At 36.2% G+C, this 19,028-nt stretch overlaps 2 protein-coding genes and 1 long non-coding RNA gene across 6 annotated transcripts; all 3 read right to left on the bottom strand.

Moving 5' to 3' along the window:
- Window positions 1–954: 954 nt before the first annotated feature.
- On the bottom strand, window positions 955–3,990 carry LOC103330712 (N-terminal acetyltransferase A complex catalytic subunit NAA10-like). Of its 3 annotated transcripts, XR_016127413.1 has the most exons (3): window positions 3,243–3,990; window positions 1,919–2,009; window positions 955–1,129 (listed from the first exon to the last, which is right to left on the bottom strand). XR_016127413.1 is itself a non-coding variant. In XM_089053471.1 (2 exons), exon 1 carries the CDS (start codon window positions 3,893–3,895, stop codon window positions 3,254–3,256), a length of 642 nt encoding a protein of 213 aa, XP_088909597.1. In that variant the 5' UTR covers window positions 3,896–3,990; the 3' UTR covers window positions 955–1,129; window positions 3,243–3,253. The 3 variants fall into 3 exon arrangements, 2 of the variants coding, with proteins under 2 accessions (XP_088909597.1, XP_088909596.1); XM_089053471.1 differs by lacking the exon at window positions 1,919–2,009; XM_089053470.1 differs by lacking the exon at window positions 955–1,129 and having other exon boundaries at window positions 1,753–2,009.
- Window positions 3,991–4,675: 685 nt separating this feature from the next.
- On the bottom strand, window positions 4,676–10,174 carry LOC148916675 (F-box/WD-40 repeat-containing protein At3g52030-like). Of its 2 annotated transcripts, XM_089053395.1 has the most exons (9): window positions 9,794–10,174; window positions 9,503–9,709; window positions 8,842–8,896; window positions 7,946–8,044; window positions 7,365–7,468; window positions 6,873–6,962; window positions 6,456–6,595; window positions 5,848–5,932; window positions 4,676–5,243 (listed from the first exon to the last, which is right to left on the bottom strand). In XM_089053395.1, the coding sequence occupies exons 1-9, from the start codon at window positions 9,952–9,954 to the stop codon at window positions 4,889–4,891; spliced, it is 1,296 nt and encodes a 431-aa protein (XP_088909521.1). In that variant the 5' UTR covers window positions 9,955–10,174; the 3' UTR covers window positions 4,676–4,888. The 2 variants fall into 2 exon arrangements, with proteins under 2 accessions (XP_088909521.1, XP_088909522.1); XM_089053396.1 differs by lacking the exon at window positions 7,946–8,044 and having other exon boundaries at window positions 9,794–10,173.
- A 3,838-nt stretch (window positions 10,175–14,012) lies between these two features.
- Window positions 14,013–14,931, bottom strand: LOC148916674 (uncharacterized). Its single transcript, XR_016127390.1, has 4 exons — window positions 14,857–14,931; window positions 14,549–14,760; window positions 14,321–14,426; window positions 14,013–14,199 (listed from the first exon to the last, which is right to left on the bottom strand). It is a non-coding gene; the product is annotated as an uncharacterized LOC148916674 (long non-coding RNA).
- Window positions 14,932–19,028: the final 4,097 nt, after the last annotated feature.

Here is a 19,028-nt window from a genome sequence, read left to right as displayed (position 1 = left end):
TTGTAGATTAATTTGTATGTTTGAGCTTCCTTAATGGAATTCATCATTCGACCCAAAAAAAAGAAAGAAAGAAAGAAAAAAAAAAAAAAAAAAAGCTTCCTTGTATGGGTCCAAGGATTTGGAGTTGGATTTAGATTGAAATCTTTTAACCTATGCATTTAAAATTTGAGATAATTAATCCTATACCCTTTCTTAGCACTATATAGATAAACTCTATACCATTTAATTTCTATAAAACCTAAAAAAATTTAAAAAATGACAGCTGGCCTTATTGAATTTAATTTTAATTATTAAATTACTTTGATACTCTATTGAGTATTTTTGAATTTTTTATCAAGTTTTGGGGTTGAACTTGTTTTAAAAAATTGATGGCAATTTTGTAATTTATAAGAAGTTAAAAGCCTCTTTGTTATGTTATAAATGAACTTTGGATGTGTTTCTAAAATCCATTTTATATATGGTATTTTTATAATTTGGGCCTCTATATTAAGTATAATAGTGAATCTCCCTTAAAACTTATAGATTTCAGATCTAACTGTTTGGATGAAATATTTTATACCAACAATTTTAGTTCAGGAGACCGGAGAGACATACCTGAAAAAGAAAAAGAAAAATTCGAATCCTTCCAAACTCCTAATTTCATATGTTATTTCAAATTCTTATTTTCGAGCCTGTGAAATCTTAAGTGAATTTGGATTATATCCATAAACACTTCAAAGTTTTTCTACCAAACTATATCATAAGCGGTTTTGATACATATATTGACCAAAATTTAAAACACATGATAAAAAAATCCGCCATTTCAGAGTACTTTAATATTAATTATGCAATATTTTTAATGCGTTGTATAATTTTTCAAACATATGTCAAAAATATATACAACACATGGATATCCAAAAGTTGCAAAAGAAATACATTAAACATGAAGAATACGCACACTTGCACAAAAAACAATTGATGTTAAAAAGTGTGTATATCATATCTTTGCAAAGTGTACAGAAAACGCAAGGTATGTTTTAAAAATACGTACATACATTTATAATACATGTACCATACGCAAATATACTAACTAGGTTGACAAATGTCTGGGCTAATAAAGCACATGTCCAGTTGAATCACACAGATGTCGCTGCACATGAAACGTAAAGCTACTCAGTGTACTCATCCTAGCAGTCTTAGAAAAAAAGAGAGTACATCACTACATCAGAAGGGGCCGAACCAGGTGGGATTTCGACCTTCTACTGCTTTGCTCTAGCCTTAAGTCTAGAGCAAGAAGATTACAAATGCATTTTTATACAATCGTTCCAGCAGAAACATGTTTGGGAGAAAAAAAAGGGGCAGGGGTTGGCAGTTGTATACTCCAGAGTGGCAAAAGAGGATGCCATCAACCAAACAAAATGGCATCCCATTCTCATACAACTTCTGGTCTTTATACTATACCAAGTTAATCTGTGCTCTTAAAAAACATGCAGACTAGGTAGAATTCAAATGGATGAACACACACAGAAAAAGCAGTCCAAGTGGGAAAGGCCACTCTCGATGAATATATCACATGGCTGTATACATAATTCTACATATGAATAGCATGCCTATCGCGAAAAGAAAATAGGGGTGGGAATCAAATGGCTAGTAGTAGAGAAATTCAAGGCCAGGGCAAGGCTGAAAATTAAGTATGGTTTTCTTAATCAGTTTGCTAGTATATAACAAATTCTGCAACCGACAAGCTATTTAGACTATAGATTAAAGTGCCGATAAGTTAAATTGAAAGGTAGAAGAAAATCTTCATACCCATATAATTTAATAAAAGAAAAAAACAACGTAGAATCAAAGAAAGAAACCTACAATGCTAGTTAAACCAAATACATTAATTCCTAATCACAATATCCAAACCTTCACCAGATAACTTGACCCAACTTACATCACTGACAAGGCTGACTTTTCACACAACATCATATTGTTTTCTGCATGTTCTCTTTTTCAAGAAGTGAACTTGATGCTTTAGCAAACTCCTAAGAAACAGCAAATAGTGTAAGAAATTGATTAGCAAATGCTCATTGGTTGCCCATTCTTGCCACACTATTGCATATCAAAGCTTTTGTTCAGTGCATGGATAAAAGCTTCCATTCCATTTCCTTGTAATTTTCTATCATTAATGTATTATAAATGTTGTAACTTTTTTTGCCTATACTTTGCTGGATCCACGGTCATTCAACACCTTGGAATGCCTAAAGAAATTCAATACCCGTTGTGCACCAGCATGCTAATACAACTCATGTGTCAAAGCAGGTTAAAATTCTAAACATTAAACAAACAAATGAATTAGGAGCCTGAAAGGGAGCAAGATGCTGCTACAAAGAACAATTGCCAAAAACAGAGAAACTTTCATTTCTAACTGCTTATGATTAAAAGCATTGGCAATGAGAAAAAAAAAAAGATCTCCAATCAAACAGGCAGACTACGTAGGTCAACTTAAATCATCTAACTTAATTTCAGAGACATGCTCACCTTAAAAAATGCTACTGTTAGTCATTCTCAATATATCATTAATCCCTATATGTCTGATGTTGACACGTGCATCAAATAAACCTCTCTTGTATACAATGATGTGCTTCTCTTATGACAAAGTAGTCACTTGCACATTCCTACTTGAAATATATACATATAAAAAAAGAGTCGCCCATAATCCAGCCAGAAAATTGCCTTTGGGCACAAAGACAGCTCCTCCCCATTTAAGAACAAGCCTGTAATCTCGTGGGAGTGTGGCTTGCTGAATTACCAAGCAAATAAAACAAACCTAGCCAGCTCTCCTATTCTATTTCAGTATTATTTGTAAACTCTGCTTCTAATATAATTCAGTACTATTGACCAAAATAAAATCAGTACTAATTGTTAAGGAGCATCAGGCACCCATCATCAAACAGAACGAAAACACATCAACAATATAAATCTCTTATCAACGCACAATCATGCTTCTGAATCAGTAATGCATTCATAAACTAAATTATCAGGGAAACTATTAGCAGACAACATAAACAAAAGACCCTGACACAATAAACAGCAAATAAACAAAATATGACAACATAAACCACTCAAATCAGAGTATGTATTTAAACGTCAACACCTTAATACAAATACCATATAAGTTCTGAACCCTCAAATGCATTTTCCAAGTTGCAGTAAGCATCAAAACCATAGATTAAGTAAAACAATAGAAAATACACTTTCCCCAGTTCCCAATTTACCTCTCTCACTCTCATCCCGCTCTTGCCTCCGCCTTCGCATTCCCTCTCTCCACCTTTTTCGCCTCTGTCTTTTCCGGTTTCACTGCCTCCCCCGAACAACACCCACCTCCATGTTCATGATGGTGATGATGGTGATGATGATGCGCATGCCCATGCCCATGACCATGTCCATGACTATGTCCATGTACCTTCTTCCCCTTCAGCTCCTTCCTCATATCATACGCATCTTCCCCATCGGCATAGTACTTAGCTTCAACGTCATGAATCTTATACCCCAAAGTCTCCGTATACAAGTTGAAAGCCGCACGATTGCTCTTCCTCACATGAAGCGAGACGTACTCAGCTGCAAACACCTGTTCCATGGCGTTCTGGGCCGCGCTCATGAGCTTAGTGGCGAGGCCGAGTTTGCGGTGGGTTCGGAGCACGGCGAGCGAGGTGATGTGGCCATGGCACTCGTTGCTCTCCTCTTCCATCTTGGCTAGGACGTAGCCGACGATGCGACCGTTGTAGTCTTCGGCGACGTAGAGGAGCTGAGGCCATGAGAGGATGTGGTAGAGGTAGTATTTCATCTGGTAGTTCTCTGGGAGGCAGAAGAGGTTGCAGGCTTGCATGGCCAGGAGGTCGTCTATGGTGGCCTTGCGTATGCACACCATTTTTGGGGGAGGGTCTAGGTTTCTAGGGTTAGGGTTTTTAGTTTGATTTGATTTTGGGGAAGAAGAAAATCAGAGTGAGGTCAAAGAAATGAATTGAGGGTTCTGAATTTTTAATGAGATTGGCTTCGGGTGGGTGTGAAGGCTTGGGCTCAATCATGGGCTTAATCAAATTACACATGGGCTTAAAGTCTCTAATTTTCCAAAAAGGGAAACAAATTCTGCCATTGTTACAAAAACAAACTTTGGGGTTAAAGGACTTTTATTTATTTATTTATTATTAACATGCAAATGTCAATTTTTTAAAAAAACAAATGATAGTCTAAATTAGGGTATCTCATACGCACAACTAAGATGCCATGAGGGTGAACCTGAGACATCTTCTCGACAAGCCAGTTTTCTCTTAGCGTTGACTATAAATTTCATTAGATAAATTCCAACAATACAATATAACAAATACATTTACAAGACAGAAAAAGCACCAAACCTTAAAAACCCATAAAGGGAAATATGCATGATTAAGCTATGATGAAATTCTTCCTTTTTTTTAAATACTTATTTTTGTAAAAAATTTATATTTACCAGTTCTGCTATCAGAAACAAGAAGGCCACATAAGCAACTTCCATGTTTAATTTAAACGTTTTCTGTTACCTGTTCAATTCTGTAACTGTAGGTAAATTGGACCAACTATTTTTCTCAGGAGCTATATTGAAAACAGGTTTGCATTTTTCAAGAATAAAGTGTTGTAGTTTGTCCAAGAACCAGAAGCTAAAGTACGAATCTGAGAAAAGAAAACAGGGAAATGAGGTCTTGACCATAAACCATAATATAAACAACTGGAAACTGAGCGTATTTCAATGAAATGATCGATAATCATACATGAACTTATAGATCTACATTTATCATGAATATCATCATATCCTAGCAAAAACAGAATGGCCTCAGTCAAGAGTCAAGATCAACAACACCTAAGGAAAAGGAGTCGCCTCTCAGCCTCAGTCAAATTTCCAGATTCTGATGTACTTGCTGTTGTGTGTGGTGATAACCTTCTTCATCCCTACAGCCAAGCACGTAATTGGAGGTCGACAGCTTCTGAGAATGCTGTCAATGGTGGTATCTTCTGAAAGCCTTCTTCCCCTCGTTCTTTGTGTAGCCCCAAGTGTGTTTTGTGAACTTGGTGATAAATAACCGTCCAAGATGCATCTTGAAATTACTTCACCTGTGCTCTGATTCAGTAGACGTAGCACACCATCTATTCCACCAACAGCCAAAGTTGATGCATCATTTCTCTGGTGTTGCATTGAATATACACTATTTTGACTCACTCGTGTCTTCCACAAAAGTCCCATCCTGAATTACATAACGGAAGAACATGGTCAATCAACTACAACTGGATTACATCATCTGTTACTGTCAAAAGAGTGAGATCCAAGGGTGGAGGTGGCGCCAACTAGGACAGAAAGAGTCAGGCTGACCCATTTTTGAGGTTTTGTATACTACTTGTATGATTTCAAAACAATCATATAAAAATTATGGATTCTATTCGGAGTAGTTCACTCCGAGAGAACCCTAAATGACTGTAAAGAAAGTGAAGATTCGAAAACCATGAAATGAATGAATTCGTCCCTATTGAGAAGCCAATTACAACGGATGGGCAATACTGACCACATTGACAAAAGCTGAACACGATTAATGAGAGGTACATGAACATCACAAATTGAAAGTTACCTCCCACAATTCTATTACAAATGTTGTTCTGTAAGAAGCTATTAGGCTTGACTTTTCTTTTCAGAGATTTAAAGTAATGCAAACCTAGTATTTAAAATTGTAATGATGTGGAAATATGGAAACAGATAACATAGATTTCATCAGAAATTAGAAAGCTAAAGTATGAAATAGATTTACCCAGGTAAGTTGAGATTCTTTAAATAACATTTGAAGTCATATTCCATACCTTAGGTCCCAACAAAGTCCATATCCAGTAGCAGTTCCAGCAAATACTTGGTGAGAGCATGGGTTGAAACATAAAGTCTTTATGCCTGCCATGAAAAGTTTAAACTAGATTTATGCTCTCATGAATATTAACTTACCACTCCATGAAAGAGTATTAATAAAACCCATAAATATATTACTTAGCATATATTATATGTCCCAACAGAGCCAACATTTCCAAACAACTGCAATGAGATCTCTTTCATTTCTCTTTCACATGAATACAATTCATTCAACAAGAACATAAGGGTACAACTAAGACTACATCCAGCAGAGTACAATTATGGCTTCTAGTTGATCCCATTTGCAGCCCACAAGTACTCACGAAAAAGAAAACAGAGAGTACTCTATTCATTTATAGTCAATTAATAAGTTCGGGTTTCAACTCTCTTTCTCTCTCTCTCTCTCTAACAAAACAAAAAATAAACTCCAGACAGAAGACAAAATTACTGTCCATGTTATGGGCATACAAAGAAGCAAATATTTCAGAAAACAGCAGATATAAGATAACCATAGTTAGAATCTGATTGTACTCCAAAAGTTCTTGGTAGAGCAGGCATAAAAAGTAACCTGAGGAATCTTGTGATCGTAACTTCACTACCCGCTCGCCAGATGAAAGTGCAGATAATGTGACATCGCCAAGAGAAGAACCACTAAGTATCAACTGATCATCACTCAAACATAAGCATTTTACTGGCCCCTCATGTGCCCTACAATCAGGAATCAAAAGAAAATAACATGGAGTCCATAAACCATTGAGCAATATAAATGCATATTACAACAATACTGAGAATTTTAAGCCAGACAGGAAGTTTAATCTAAACTATATATCCCCTTGGCCCCTTTACAGGCAAGAATCTATCTCTCGCTTGAAAATGCATGTCTACAAGTCAAACGGTCTTCTTAAGCCTTATTCATTAGCTCTATTTTTACAGGAAAAAACAAATATAAACACCATTACGAAAATGTATTTCTTGCAGTGGATACCTAATGATTTGAGAACATTTTCTACTGTACATGTCAAATACACGAACTGTCCCATCCTCACAGCCGACCACAGCCTCAGGATCGCAGTAACTGCATTCAGAGAAGAATGTAATATTTGTACACACCAAAAGCAAACTTTCAAATATATATATTCCAAAACAGAAATAATCCAGTAGAGAGAATTTTCACAATATTTTGAAGGACCTTCAGCAAGTAAAGCATCTTGTATAGCATTCGAGTCTATAACAATAATAGTGGCAATACTAGTAACCTAAAACAGAATATAATCAATCAAAATTAGGGAATAGAAGCTCAAAAGTAAAATATTCAGACAATCAAATGCTCAACCATTTGATGAAAGAAAGTAAATAATAAATCTCCAAGTTTAGGTTCTTAGTCTTTACCATGCATATTGCTGCTGATGAAGCAATGCATTTACCACTTACATTTACAACTAAAATTAATGACAGTATTATTATTTTGTCCACATACCGCATGCATAAACCCTTCGAAAAGGTTCCCTCATGCGAGGGAAATATTCTTCTTATCCCATTCTGCCTCCATATGCATATACGAGTGCCAACCAAGCCAACAATCTACAGAAAAGTAAGAGGGTTGTATAGATATCAGAAAATTCCCTTAATAAAAGAAAACAACGTGCTTTCAATACGTATAATTAATTGGATGCATTAGCTATTCACATTGAGGATGAGAGGTCAAAATTACCATGACAAATCATCCATATCAGTCTAAACTAGAGACGGTTAAAAAAAAAAAAGGGGGAATTATTTCCAAGGAAGCTAGAAGAATTTAGTACGCTCAATAGCATATTTTACAAACACATATATTCTGTCACATAATCGATGTTAATGCTACACTTGCACTTGTACGTTGATCTATTAAATGAAGATGCATACATGACATTCCAATCCTACAAGAACATGTGATCTAGCAAACAACAACAGTCACTGTCTTACATTTTTTTTTGGACTGATATTTGATCTATAACATGGTTGATAGAATTTCAGTACATTTGCTTAAATGAAAAACCAAAAATTAATAGTTCAACTGACCTTGCTCTCATCAAAATCAAAGTCAACTAAACGGACTCTGTCTGGAATGGGATATTCCCCTACACATTTATAGCTCTCCAATGACCAAAGACGCATAACCTAGCATCAATGCCATGCCAAAAACTCAGAAGAATTACACTGAAAATAAAGCTTGTGAAAGGATAACCACAAAACTATTGACAATTGTGTAGGTTCTGGATTCTAGTACTACAAGCTATCAAACGGAAAAAGCCACCGAGCAGAACAAGCAAAGGCCAAAGTTGCTCAAAAAGACGTAACCTGTTGAAAGGTATGATAGAGAAAACAGAAAAGGCTAGAAATGCAACAGAGGCCTTGGCTTAAGTGGCAAAGCAGTGAGGGTTGGTATTAAGTGGAAAAGTCCATACATGCAAGTTGAGCTAGTTTGAACTGGCAAAAAAGGACCATTGATTCAATAATACTATTGTCCTCAAACAGAAAAATTATTTCACAGCCAAACTCATTTAGTTTAGATATGGCATTTTTTAATATGACCTTAAGCCAGATTCACCAGCTAAGTAGGGAAAACTTGTACAAATGATACATATGTTGGCCAGATACCAATACATATGATTTACATTCTATTGTAACAAGTCCACAAGCATATTCAAAAGCTAATAATAATTCGTAAGGTAACTTATTTCTTGCTTCATGAACACGTCAGACAGTATACAGTTGAAATATCACCATGAAAAAAATATAGGGAGGACTAGTGGTGTAGGAACTTATAAGTTATGGAGCTTAAAATAATCTAATGTTCCCTTCTTAGTTCTTCTGTGGATCAGAAGTTTGTGCATTTTGATAATTATAAGTTATGGAACTTAAAATAAATTTATACATAAAAGCTAGCTTTGTAAGCTCTGTACAAGGGAAACTACCTTATCACCGACGCCAGTAAGAAGCAACCCCATCTTCGTTCGACACTGTTCACCCCTAATAGAGAGCAAGGTTAGAAAAATGATACATCCCCGTAGAGAGCAGCAGGCCTAGGCTTCACATACACAGTAAGACAAATCCCCTTCCTCATCAATCTATGAGCCTGCTTACACTCATAGCCAACTAAACCAGACATGTAACTTGAGAATTTGTTTGATGCCCCAGGTTCAGAATCTTGTAATACCAAATACAGAAATTATAATCTTAACTGTGATTAAAATTGAAATATGAGGAGTGAAATATCTCCTGAGGTTTAACGAGCATTAGGGTTCATATTTGTTTGCCACTCTCAGTTAATGAGACAACTGATTTCTTCACTAAAGGTCTTCACAAGCAATGGTCCAAGTTGTTAAGCTTCAAATTCTTTGATGTACGACCCCTTGATTAACTGCTAGATTGTTTAGGTTACTGACATCTAAAACCTTCATGTATTGTAATTCTTTTTTGGTTGAATCATGTAAAATGTAAAGACACACAATTATTCAAAAAAAAACCTTTACATGAATGAAGAATCACAACAATTCCATCATACCCAACAATAAAACTAGAAAAGTAAAGGACAAAAAAAGAGGTAAAATTGAATTGTAAGGACAAAGGCAGTACCCAACAGAGTGACCCCTCAAGTGATCAACACGAATTCGACCTTCCTGTAATGCCAGTCTATGACGCTCCACAGCCATCTCCTCCAAATAATCCTTCCAAGATTCCTCAGGACATTCTTTAGACCTATTGCTGGAACCCAGAAGACCCGTCTGCCATTTTTTGCGGTAAAACAATTGGAGCAACTTAGAATTGTTGATAATCGCACTCCTGCATTGAACAAAAACCCATTGCAAATTCACCTTCGAAATTCCGGAAGAACAAATAGTTGAAAGAGAGAGTGGGAGAGCCTACCAGGATTTGCATACGACGGAACAACTTGCGAGGTCGAAGCAGTCGAGTAAAGAGAAGATGATGCAAAGGATGTCGTGTTGGAAAGAGCCCACTGTGGTCGGAGCTCTTGCTCTTGAGCTTCTGCGCGGCCTCTTCTTGTCGCCGGCGAGAGAGAGATCCATATGTGGTGGTAAGCTTCCGGCTTCAACGCCTGGCTGAATATTATTTTTTTCAGTCTCTGTCTATCTGCTGGTTAAAGTCGTCGAGTTCTAGGTCTATACTTTTCTTCCGGCGAAAAACGAACGAGAAGGTCTCTGACTCTCTGGTTAGTCTCACTAGTTTGAATAGGATTCGATTAATGTCTTCGAAGGTTGTGTGATAATCAATTAATTTAATTGAAAATGCATCCATATGATATTTTTGGGCAAGATGTTAAGTTTTTAATCGAGTTTTCTATTTAAATCATGCACTTCTTTTGTTCACTCATATTAAGTTAACAAAACACAATTTAAGTTTTATGATTTACAAAAAATCACACTATTTTAAACTACCTCTAAATACACACCTAGTAGGAAAAAAAAAAAAAAAAAAAAACTCATAAACTCACACTCCACAGCCCACTATCAAATGAACCGACAAGCTCTTTTCAATTGTCAATGCGATCTTGATACGGACTATACCAATCAAATGCTTGGAGGTTGGAATGATTATGTCTAATAAAATGTTTACAGATTTGGACCCCTACACAGACCAACATTTATCATTCTTGGCGCACATAACATGGTAAAGAATTTATATCTCTGCCAACAACATGTTTACTGTGGATTTTCAAATCAGTTTGAGGAAATGAACAAGTAATTTTTACATGAAGATCATTCGACTGTTGGTAGGATAACCATGCACAACACAAGCACGAGATGGACTGTGCTCATAAAGAAGAACCGCGACTATTATTTTTTTGTAAAATAACAGAGCGATGGGCTCTATTTTTTTTTTGTAACAAATGGCTGTTGGCTATCCTTATATGGCTCTTTATAGATGTATTAGGGTTAAGTATTAAGTTGGATGACTTTTTGTGTGTGTGTGTGTGTGTGTGTGTGTGTGTGGTCTTTTTACACAATAATAAAACTTAAAAGCTTATTGATTTAAGTATTGGGGTCAACAAAGAAAAGTGTGGAGTTTAAATAGAAAAACTCTTTTTAATCTCAATGTTGGGGGTACTCTTTCACAACATTATTGATTTATGTTGATGACATTGTTATCACGAGCAATGACCCTATAGCTATCTCGGCACTCAAGGATTTTTTGCACAGTCATTTTTCGTATTAAAGATCTTGGAGATTTGAAATACTTTCTGGGGATTGAGGTATCAAGATCAAAACAAGGCATTTTCTTATCTCAATGCAAGTATGCATTGGAAATTTTGAAGGATGCAAAACTCCTAGGTGCTGCACCTGTTGGTTTTCCTATGGAAAAAGGTCTTAAGCTCTCGGACAAGGATGAATTACTTAAAGATCCAACTCATTATAGAAGACTCGTTGGTTGCTTAATTTATTTGACAATCACAAGGCCATACATTACTTACTCTATTCATGTCTTAAGCAGGTTTATGCATGCCCCCACGTAAAACTCACTAGGTCAAGGCAATATTATTGTCTTCTTAGAATAACTTGACTTTGCTTGCCTTCTGTGATTCTGATTGGGCAGGTTGTCCTCATACTAGAAGGTCTACTACAGGTTATTGTGTGTTTCTGGGATCTTCTTTAATTTCATGGAAATCTAAGCAACAGAAAACTGTATCTTTATCTTCAGTAGAAGCTGAATATAGATCTATAGTGGCAGCATGTTGTGAGTTGTCTTGGCTTCGATCCCTTCTCAAGGATTTGCACATCCTTCATCTTGAGGGGGAGTATTAGGAAATAAGTTTGTATAATATCGGTTAATATCAATACTGTTGTAATTAGGATTTACTTTCCTAGTAGGTTTTCTAGATTCGAGAACTTGTTTCCTTGTACACTAAGGGGTCGTTTGGTACGATGGATTGTCATGGACTAGACTAAACACTAAGATTGGATTGGCTTTACTTGGCATAAGCTGGATAAGCCTAGTACTGCATTTGGTGTACGATTGGATTAGGACTAAATTTTTAAAATTTTTAAATTTTTAAATTTTAAAAAGAAAGCAAATGAATTTTTATTTTATTTTTACTTCTCTCTCCCTCTGCTATTTCTTCTTCATCTTCTCTATCTGCGTCTTTTCTTTTTCATCTCTTCTTCTCCCTACTCTCTCTCCTTCCCTTCTTCTAATTTCTACCCCACCTAAAAACATCATCTAGTTCAGATACTTTGGCTTTGGTGTGGTAAGTAATTTGCAGAAACAAATTTGAGGGAGAGGCAGGAGCTCACACCTAAATCATGGCAGAAATCCACAGCCCACACCAAAATCATCATCCACAAACAAACTTGAGAGAGAGGCAGAAGCAGACTCAAATTGATGAAGACCCAAAGATAAATCGTGGAATAGCTTCAATCGTCGTGGTGGTTTGTCATCGCCTACACCGACTGTCGTCGCCGTCTACCATCTTTGTTGTTGCCTGCCATTGCCATCTGCAACCCATAGTCGGTGGTTGTGATTGCTGTTTGGGTGGTCGGTGGTTGCCGCTAGCGCTTGGGTGGAGTTGGTTGCAGAGCTTTGGTCGGGACTAATAGTCCCTCATTTTCACATGGGTTTAGCTAAGAACACCTAAGAAGGTGTTTTTGGTGGGCCTAGGATTACTAATCCCACTTAATATTAGGACCAGATGACAACAAACATGGGATTAACTTTTAGTCAAGCCAATCCAAACCAATCCAAGCCAATCCAAGCCAAGGAGGTGTAACAAACAAGCCCCACACTCTTGTATAAACCAATTGTACCTATCAATTAAAACCATTCTCTTCCAATATCAAATTCACAGTTTAGTCTTAGAATAGGTGAAGTAGCCAAATTAAGTCAAATCGTCTCCTTGAGATAAACATAGCCATGTGAAACTGAAAATCATATCAACAATCATTACACCAAAGAATAGAATCAATCATAATCAAAAGTAGCTATCAATGCTCAAATTACCACACTCATGCCCTTATCTTTTTTTTGTGTGTGTGTGGAGAAACTATAGGCTTTCTAACTAAGAGTACAAACTGATAACCACCAAAATGAGATAAAGTTCGAAAATACCAGTCCATAACAATACAAATAAAAAAAACTCTCACAAAGGAAAGGTAAAAAGGTCTCAGAGAAGGATGAAAAACTCTTTTAAGTTTTAGTCATCCCCCTGCATCTATGGTGAGCCAATCTTCAACATTAAGTTTTAGTCATCAACCTCTTATAGATAGTTTCCATTCTTCCTCCAAGTTAGGCAGCATATCCATATTATGTCTTGAATGCACATGAAATATAGGCATTTGACTAGTCTAGGCTAGTCTAATCTAATCTAGTCCTCCCCATCAAACATTGTGTAACTAAAGAAATAATCAAGCCTAATTTGTAAAAAAGTTTATGTCAAACATGCATGATCAACACTTGGAACCAATAAAAGAGAGTATCCCGAATTAGTTATGCACACGTCCAGAAAAGCTACAATATGCAATTATGGTGGAGCTATGTAGGGACTAAAGGGGTTCCAAATCCCTTCTCAACTCTTTACTCTCTCTCTCTCTCTCTCTCTCTCTCTCTTCCCTTTCTTTTTTCTTCTTCCCTGCCATTTCAGTCTCCTTCTCTCTCTCTCTCTCTCTCTCTCTCTCTCTCTCTCTCTGTGTAAATAATTTAATGTTGTGTTTATTAATTGAATTGAATATTGAAGGAGGATCAAAGGTTTTTTATATACAACAATCATAGCATGTTGTGTAAAATCTGTAATTTAAAAGTTTATTTCTTGATTTTTACTTTAGGGGATATTGGTTTAGAAAAATAATGCGTAGAATCTCTACTAGAACTTTGCAGTGTTTATGCTCTCATTCCCTTCAATTTTTATATTTCGCAAGCCCTCTAACATCAATTTCTGGCTTCGCCACTTATAGATAGTTTGGGCATTTTGGACTAACTATACAGCTTATTACAAGACAATCTTTAGGGGGTAGGGGTTCAATTGAAAAGCAATTGTTATGAACATTTATTAATCAATGAATATAAATTACAACTAGAAGAGCGTGAAATCAAGTGACCTTGTGTGGACTAAAAAATTAATAACAAGGTAATGACATTTTGATTGCTAGAAATATTTAAAGAAATTAAGTATGTCTTGTAGTATTAGGGAGTGGTGTGCCATCAAGGAAGTGCTTGATGAGGGAAAGTCCTCTTGCAGGCTGATAGCTTGGCACTTGATGCCCTGCCCCTCTCACTGTAGCAAATGTTAGCTCTCCTTCATACACTTGTGTGTAACCACCAACCTGTTGCACAAGACAAATATATATATATGAATAAAACATCCAAAATAATTAACGCCAAAGACTTTCAAAGACGTGGTTTTGAAAATCCGAAGACAAAAAAGATGGGGAAATGAGAAGCTACCTCTCCACCAATAAACCAAGCATGCCATTCAGTCTTTACTGGAAGATTCAGCTTTTCAATAGAATATTTTGTTGAAGTGACTGGTACCACTCCATCTATGTCTCCACTGCATTCATTATTTCCATAAGAATGAGCTGGTATTAGCTTTAGAGTTCAAATACTGAAACTCCAGAGAAGCAAATTACAAGTTTAAGATGATGAAGAAGAAGAAGAGTATCAAAATTTCACCTAAAAATCCACACTCGAACATCATTAGCCAGGAACTCTTTTAAAAGGGGCACTACGGTCGATGCACTATCGGCCCAGTTTGTGATAACATCACTGCATGGTTCCCAGTCATGTGTGAGTTTAGTAACATTGGCATGGAGAGCTTGTTGAACGTATGGCCGGTTAAAATAAGCATAAGCATAGTACTCGCTGCACGGGTCGAATTCGAATATCTGCAGCTCGGCAGTTCAACACAACAAAATGTTTTGAAAACAGCAGATGGTAAATACCTACATGCTGTATAATTAAGGGCGTTGTTTTTAACTTACTGAAGCCTTTTTGGGTTTTGCAGTGAGGTTGGAGGAAACGCATGAGGAGGCATAGATGTTGTAAATGTCAATGTACACTACTACAAAAAGTGAAAAAGACGACCACAAAAACACGACGGTCTACGTGAAAACCGTCGTTGTTTTTTAAAAGACGACGGTTTTATAAAACCACCGTGTAATAACATATTAGACAACTAAAAAATGGAGTTTCAAATGGCTGTTCCAAAAACACGACGTACTTAATTTAAAAACCGACGTCTTATTGAAATAGGATTTTCATGAGGTAAAATCATAGCCAACAAATAACGGCGGAAGTTATGAACCGACCGACGTAGAAAGTAAAGACGACGGTTTCAAAAAAAGCCGTCGTTTTACCCAGAAGTGCTACGACCAAGTTTTACGTATAAAGCGACGTAAAATTACAAATAAATCCACGGCGGTAAAATACAAAATACCGCCGTATTAAATTAATGTACAACTACGGCAAAGGTAAATATAACGACGTCTTTCTCGTATTTCTACGACGACATCTTTCAATCTTACCAAGTTGGGGTTTTCATATAACGACGTATTATAGAATTTAACGTCGTATTTGTCCACTTTATACGTCATAAATTATATTTAAACCGTCGTCTGAATAAGAATTTTTTAAAAAATTTATTTCTTCGATTTTGTTATCCTACGTCGGTAGATCTACCTAACGACAAAATTGAAATAACCACGACGGTTTATATAGAAAACCGCCGACATAATCAGTTATTACGAGATCACAAGGGTTAGGAAATCTTACAAGATGGAACTCAGATCTGTTGCTCATTATAATCTTACGAAAGACAATATTTTAGAGGTTAATGATGTATGTGTATTTGTGTCTTTGAGATACACAAGCGCACATACACATTAACATCCAAAAATTGCCTCTGAAATTTGACGGCAGCCTCAGTTTAATCGAGAGACAATTTTTGGAAGTTGATGATATGTGTGCGTTTGTGTATCTACACAAGCACGCTATCAACATCCAAACAATTGCCTCCTAAAATTTCACGGCAGCCACAGTTTGCAATCAGAGAGACAATTTTTGGAAGTGAATGATGTGTGTGCGTTTGTGTATCTACACAAACGCACACACACATTCACATCAAACAATTGCCTCCTAAAATTTCATGACGGCAGCCACAGATTTGCAATCAGAGAGACAATTTTTTGGAAGTGAATGATGTATGTGCGTTTGTGTATCTACACAAACGCACATACATTCACATCCAAACAATTGACTCCTAAAACTTCCCAAGAGATGAGGTGAGACAGAGAAAGGGGCAAGAAGAAGTTGAAACCCTAATCGAATACTAAAACTGAAAGAACCCGTGGAAAAAAACCCTATTTATAATTAAAAAACCAAATCCACGTCGGTTATATTACACATAACGACGTTTAAAAAAAACAATTCTCGTCGGTAACAAATATATTACGTCGTTTTATTCTTACTTAAAACGACAAGAAACGACGACGGTATAACAAAAACAGATCGTTGTTTTATATTTTTATTTGATTTAAATCAGTCACCTAGAAAAGAAACTTTACAAATTCTAGAACATTAATTTCCTCGGGAAAAAAAACTATATCTATAAGGCACTGTTTTTGAAAAATACACTATAAGAAAAAGGGGAAAAGAATTATATTTATAATAAAAAAAATAAAATCCACGTCGGTTATATTACACATAACGACGTTTAAAAACGAATCCACGTCGTCGGAAAAATAATACGTCGTTTTAGTTTAGTGTTATCCACGTCGGTATATTACAATAAAACGACGTATATTATAAAAATAAACGTCGTAACTTTAAAACAACCGTCGTGTTAAATATTTCTACCATGACGCGAGATATTGAGTTATCGACTTTTATTTAGGAGTTTACTACGGCGGTACCTACAACACTACGGTCGTATTTATGTACCACGTCATAAGTTCAAATTAGCGTCGTAGTTTGTCTATTAATACGTCGTCGTTATATGTAAACCGCCGTCTTATTACTATGAAACGGTTTGTATACATATACAACTTTTCGTCTACCTGACTTACACATGCACTGTTTCCAAACCCGAGAAAACATTTCAATCTCCCAGAGAAAACTTTTCGTCTTTTTTCCTTGTCAGAGCACTATCAGAGTATCTCATCGTCTTCCTCTTGTCTTCATCGTCGCCTCTGAACTTAAACACCAAAATCCGAGAGAAGCTTTCATTGCACTTAAAGGTAAGCTTTCATTTCTCACTATTTTTGTTGCTATATTGCATGCTCATCTGTTTTTGTTTTGAAAATCTTTTTACCTTTTTTCTGGCGAAAATCATTTTTTTGTTTCCAAGTTTGATAAAATACACAGACAGAGAGGGAAAGATATTGAACTTTGAACATAACTAACTCAACTAAATAAGACGACGGTAGCTTTTTATTTACGTGGTTAAATACGTAGACCACGACGGGTCGTCAGTCGTCCTAGCGTCGTCTTAAAATTGATCTAAGTTGTTTTTAAAATGACATTCAATTTTTTATTTGCTTGTTTAGTTGCAGGTTTGATTTCTCTGAACCATGGTTTTCGTTTTTCCTAATATGATAAAATACAGAGACAAAGAAAGTAGGGTTTGGTATCTTATATAGACGACGGTATCTTATTATTGACGCCGTGTGAATGTTCATACCACGACGTTATAATAAGATACCGTCGTCTATAAAAAGATGAGAAAGCTTTTTTTCTTTGTATTTTATCAAATTAGGAAAAACAAAATCCATGTTTCAGAGAAATGAAACCTGCAATCAAACATTCACAAAGAAAGAAAAATGTTTTTGGTTTCTTATAAATACGACGGTAGCTTATTATTCACGTCGTGTGAATATACATAACACGACGTTATATTAATATTTACGCCGTGTTAATATGAATATCACGACGTCGTGTAAATATCGACGTAATAAGTTCTTATTACGTCTTATTTAATATTTTTTCGTCGTTGTTTAAACATTTATATTGTTCTTCTTTAATCATTTATTACGTCTGATGTTATGTTATTACGTCGTGTAAAATCTTATCATACGTCGTAGTTTATAAATAACCGTCGTTTGTGTTCTAATTTTTTCACGAAATATTTTCACTTGCAGGTTTGTTTATTCTGTAACCATGGTTTCTCAAGACCAAAGTAAGTACTCTGGCTCCAAAAAAAATGGAGGTAAGGAGCTTGGAATGGTAACTCCTCAAGACAAGCCCTTGAAGAAGATGAAGTTTGTTTCATCTGCTGAGAAAGAACCAAGCAGCACGACAACAATTTCTGAGGATTCAAAGTCAGGTCGAGGTATGAGCACAATGCCTCGTGTTGTGAAGAGAAAATTGCAGAAAATCAAGCCAGTTGTTGAGTACAATAAAAGGGAAAGGATGTGGCCCTGCACATACTGAGATGCAGATCCTACATTGGTGTGTTGGCACGCTCGAGTCCCACTTGTGGACAAGAAATGGGCTGACATCCCCAATGATATAAAGGAGCAGATTTGGGAAGCCGTTGACATGGCTTTTGTGGTAGGTCAAGGGGGCAAGACCTCGGTGTTATCTTCTGCTGCCAAGAAATGGAAGGATTTCAAGTCTACACTGGCGAGGCATTATATCCTTCCATACATCAATGAGAGGGAGAAATTAAGCCAACCCCCTGCGGTATATAAATTCATAGAGAAAGCGAATGGGATGCCTTTGTAGCTTCAAGGTTATCCAAAGACTTTGAGTCTGTGCATTCTCAACATGCACAGATTAGGGAGAAACTTGAGTACAATCATCGATTGTCTCGAAAAGGATATGCTGGTTTGGAGGATCAATTGGAGGAAACCATGCCTAGGGTAGAAATTGATCGATCTACCTTATGGAAGAAAGCTAGACAGGACAAACTTGGTAACATCCCGGATCCAAAGGTGGCAGAGAAAGCAAAATTAATTGTAAGCCTACACACTCTGTTTTAAATTTTTATATTACTGTGTAGAATTCTTACTACGTCTTATATTATATTTTTTCCGTCGTGTGAATGATTTTACTACGTCGAAATATTTTAAAAACGTCGTGAAAGATATAAATCTGGAATCACAACTCTGTTTTCTGTAATTATAGCATAAGACGTCGGTGGTTAATGTTTTCCGTC

The sequence above is a fragment of the Prunus mume genome, linkage group LG5 (genome assembly GCF_029339155.1).
Source record: "Prunus mume cultivar Tortuosa linkage group LG5, ASM2933915v1, whole genome shotgun sequence".
Classification (NCBI taxonomy): Eukaryota; Viridiplantae; Streptophyta; class Magnoliopsida; order Rosales; family Rosaceae; genus Prunus; species Prunus mume.
This window is presented reverse-complemented; position numbering and strand designations above follow the sequence as displayed.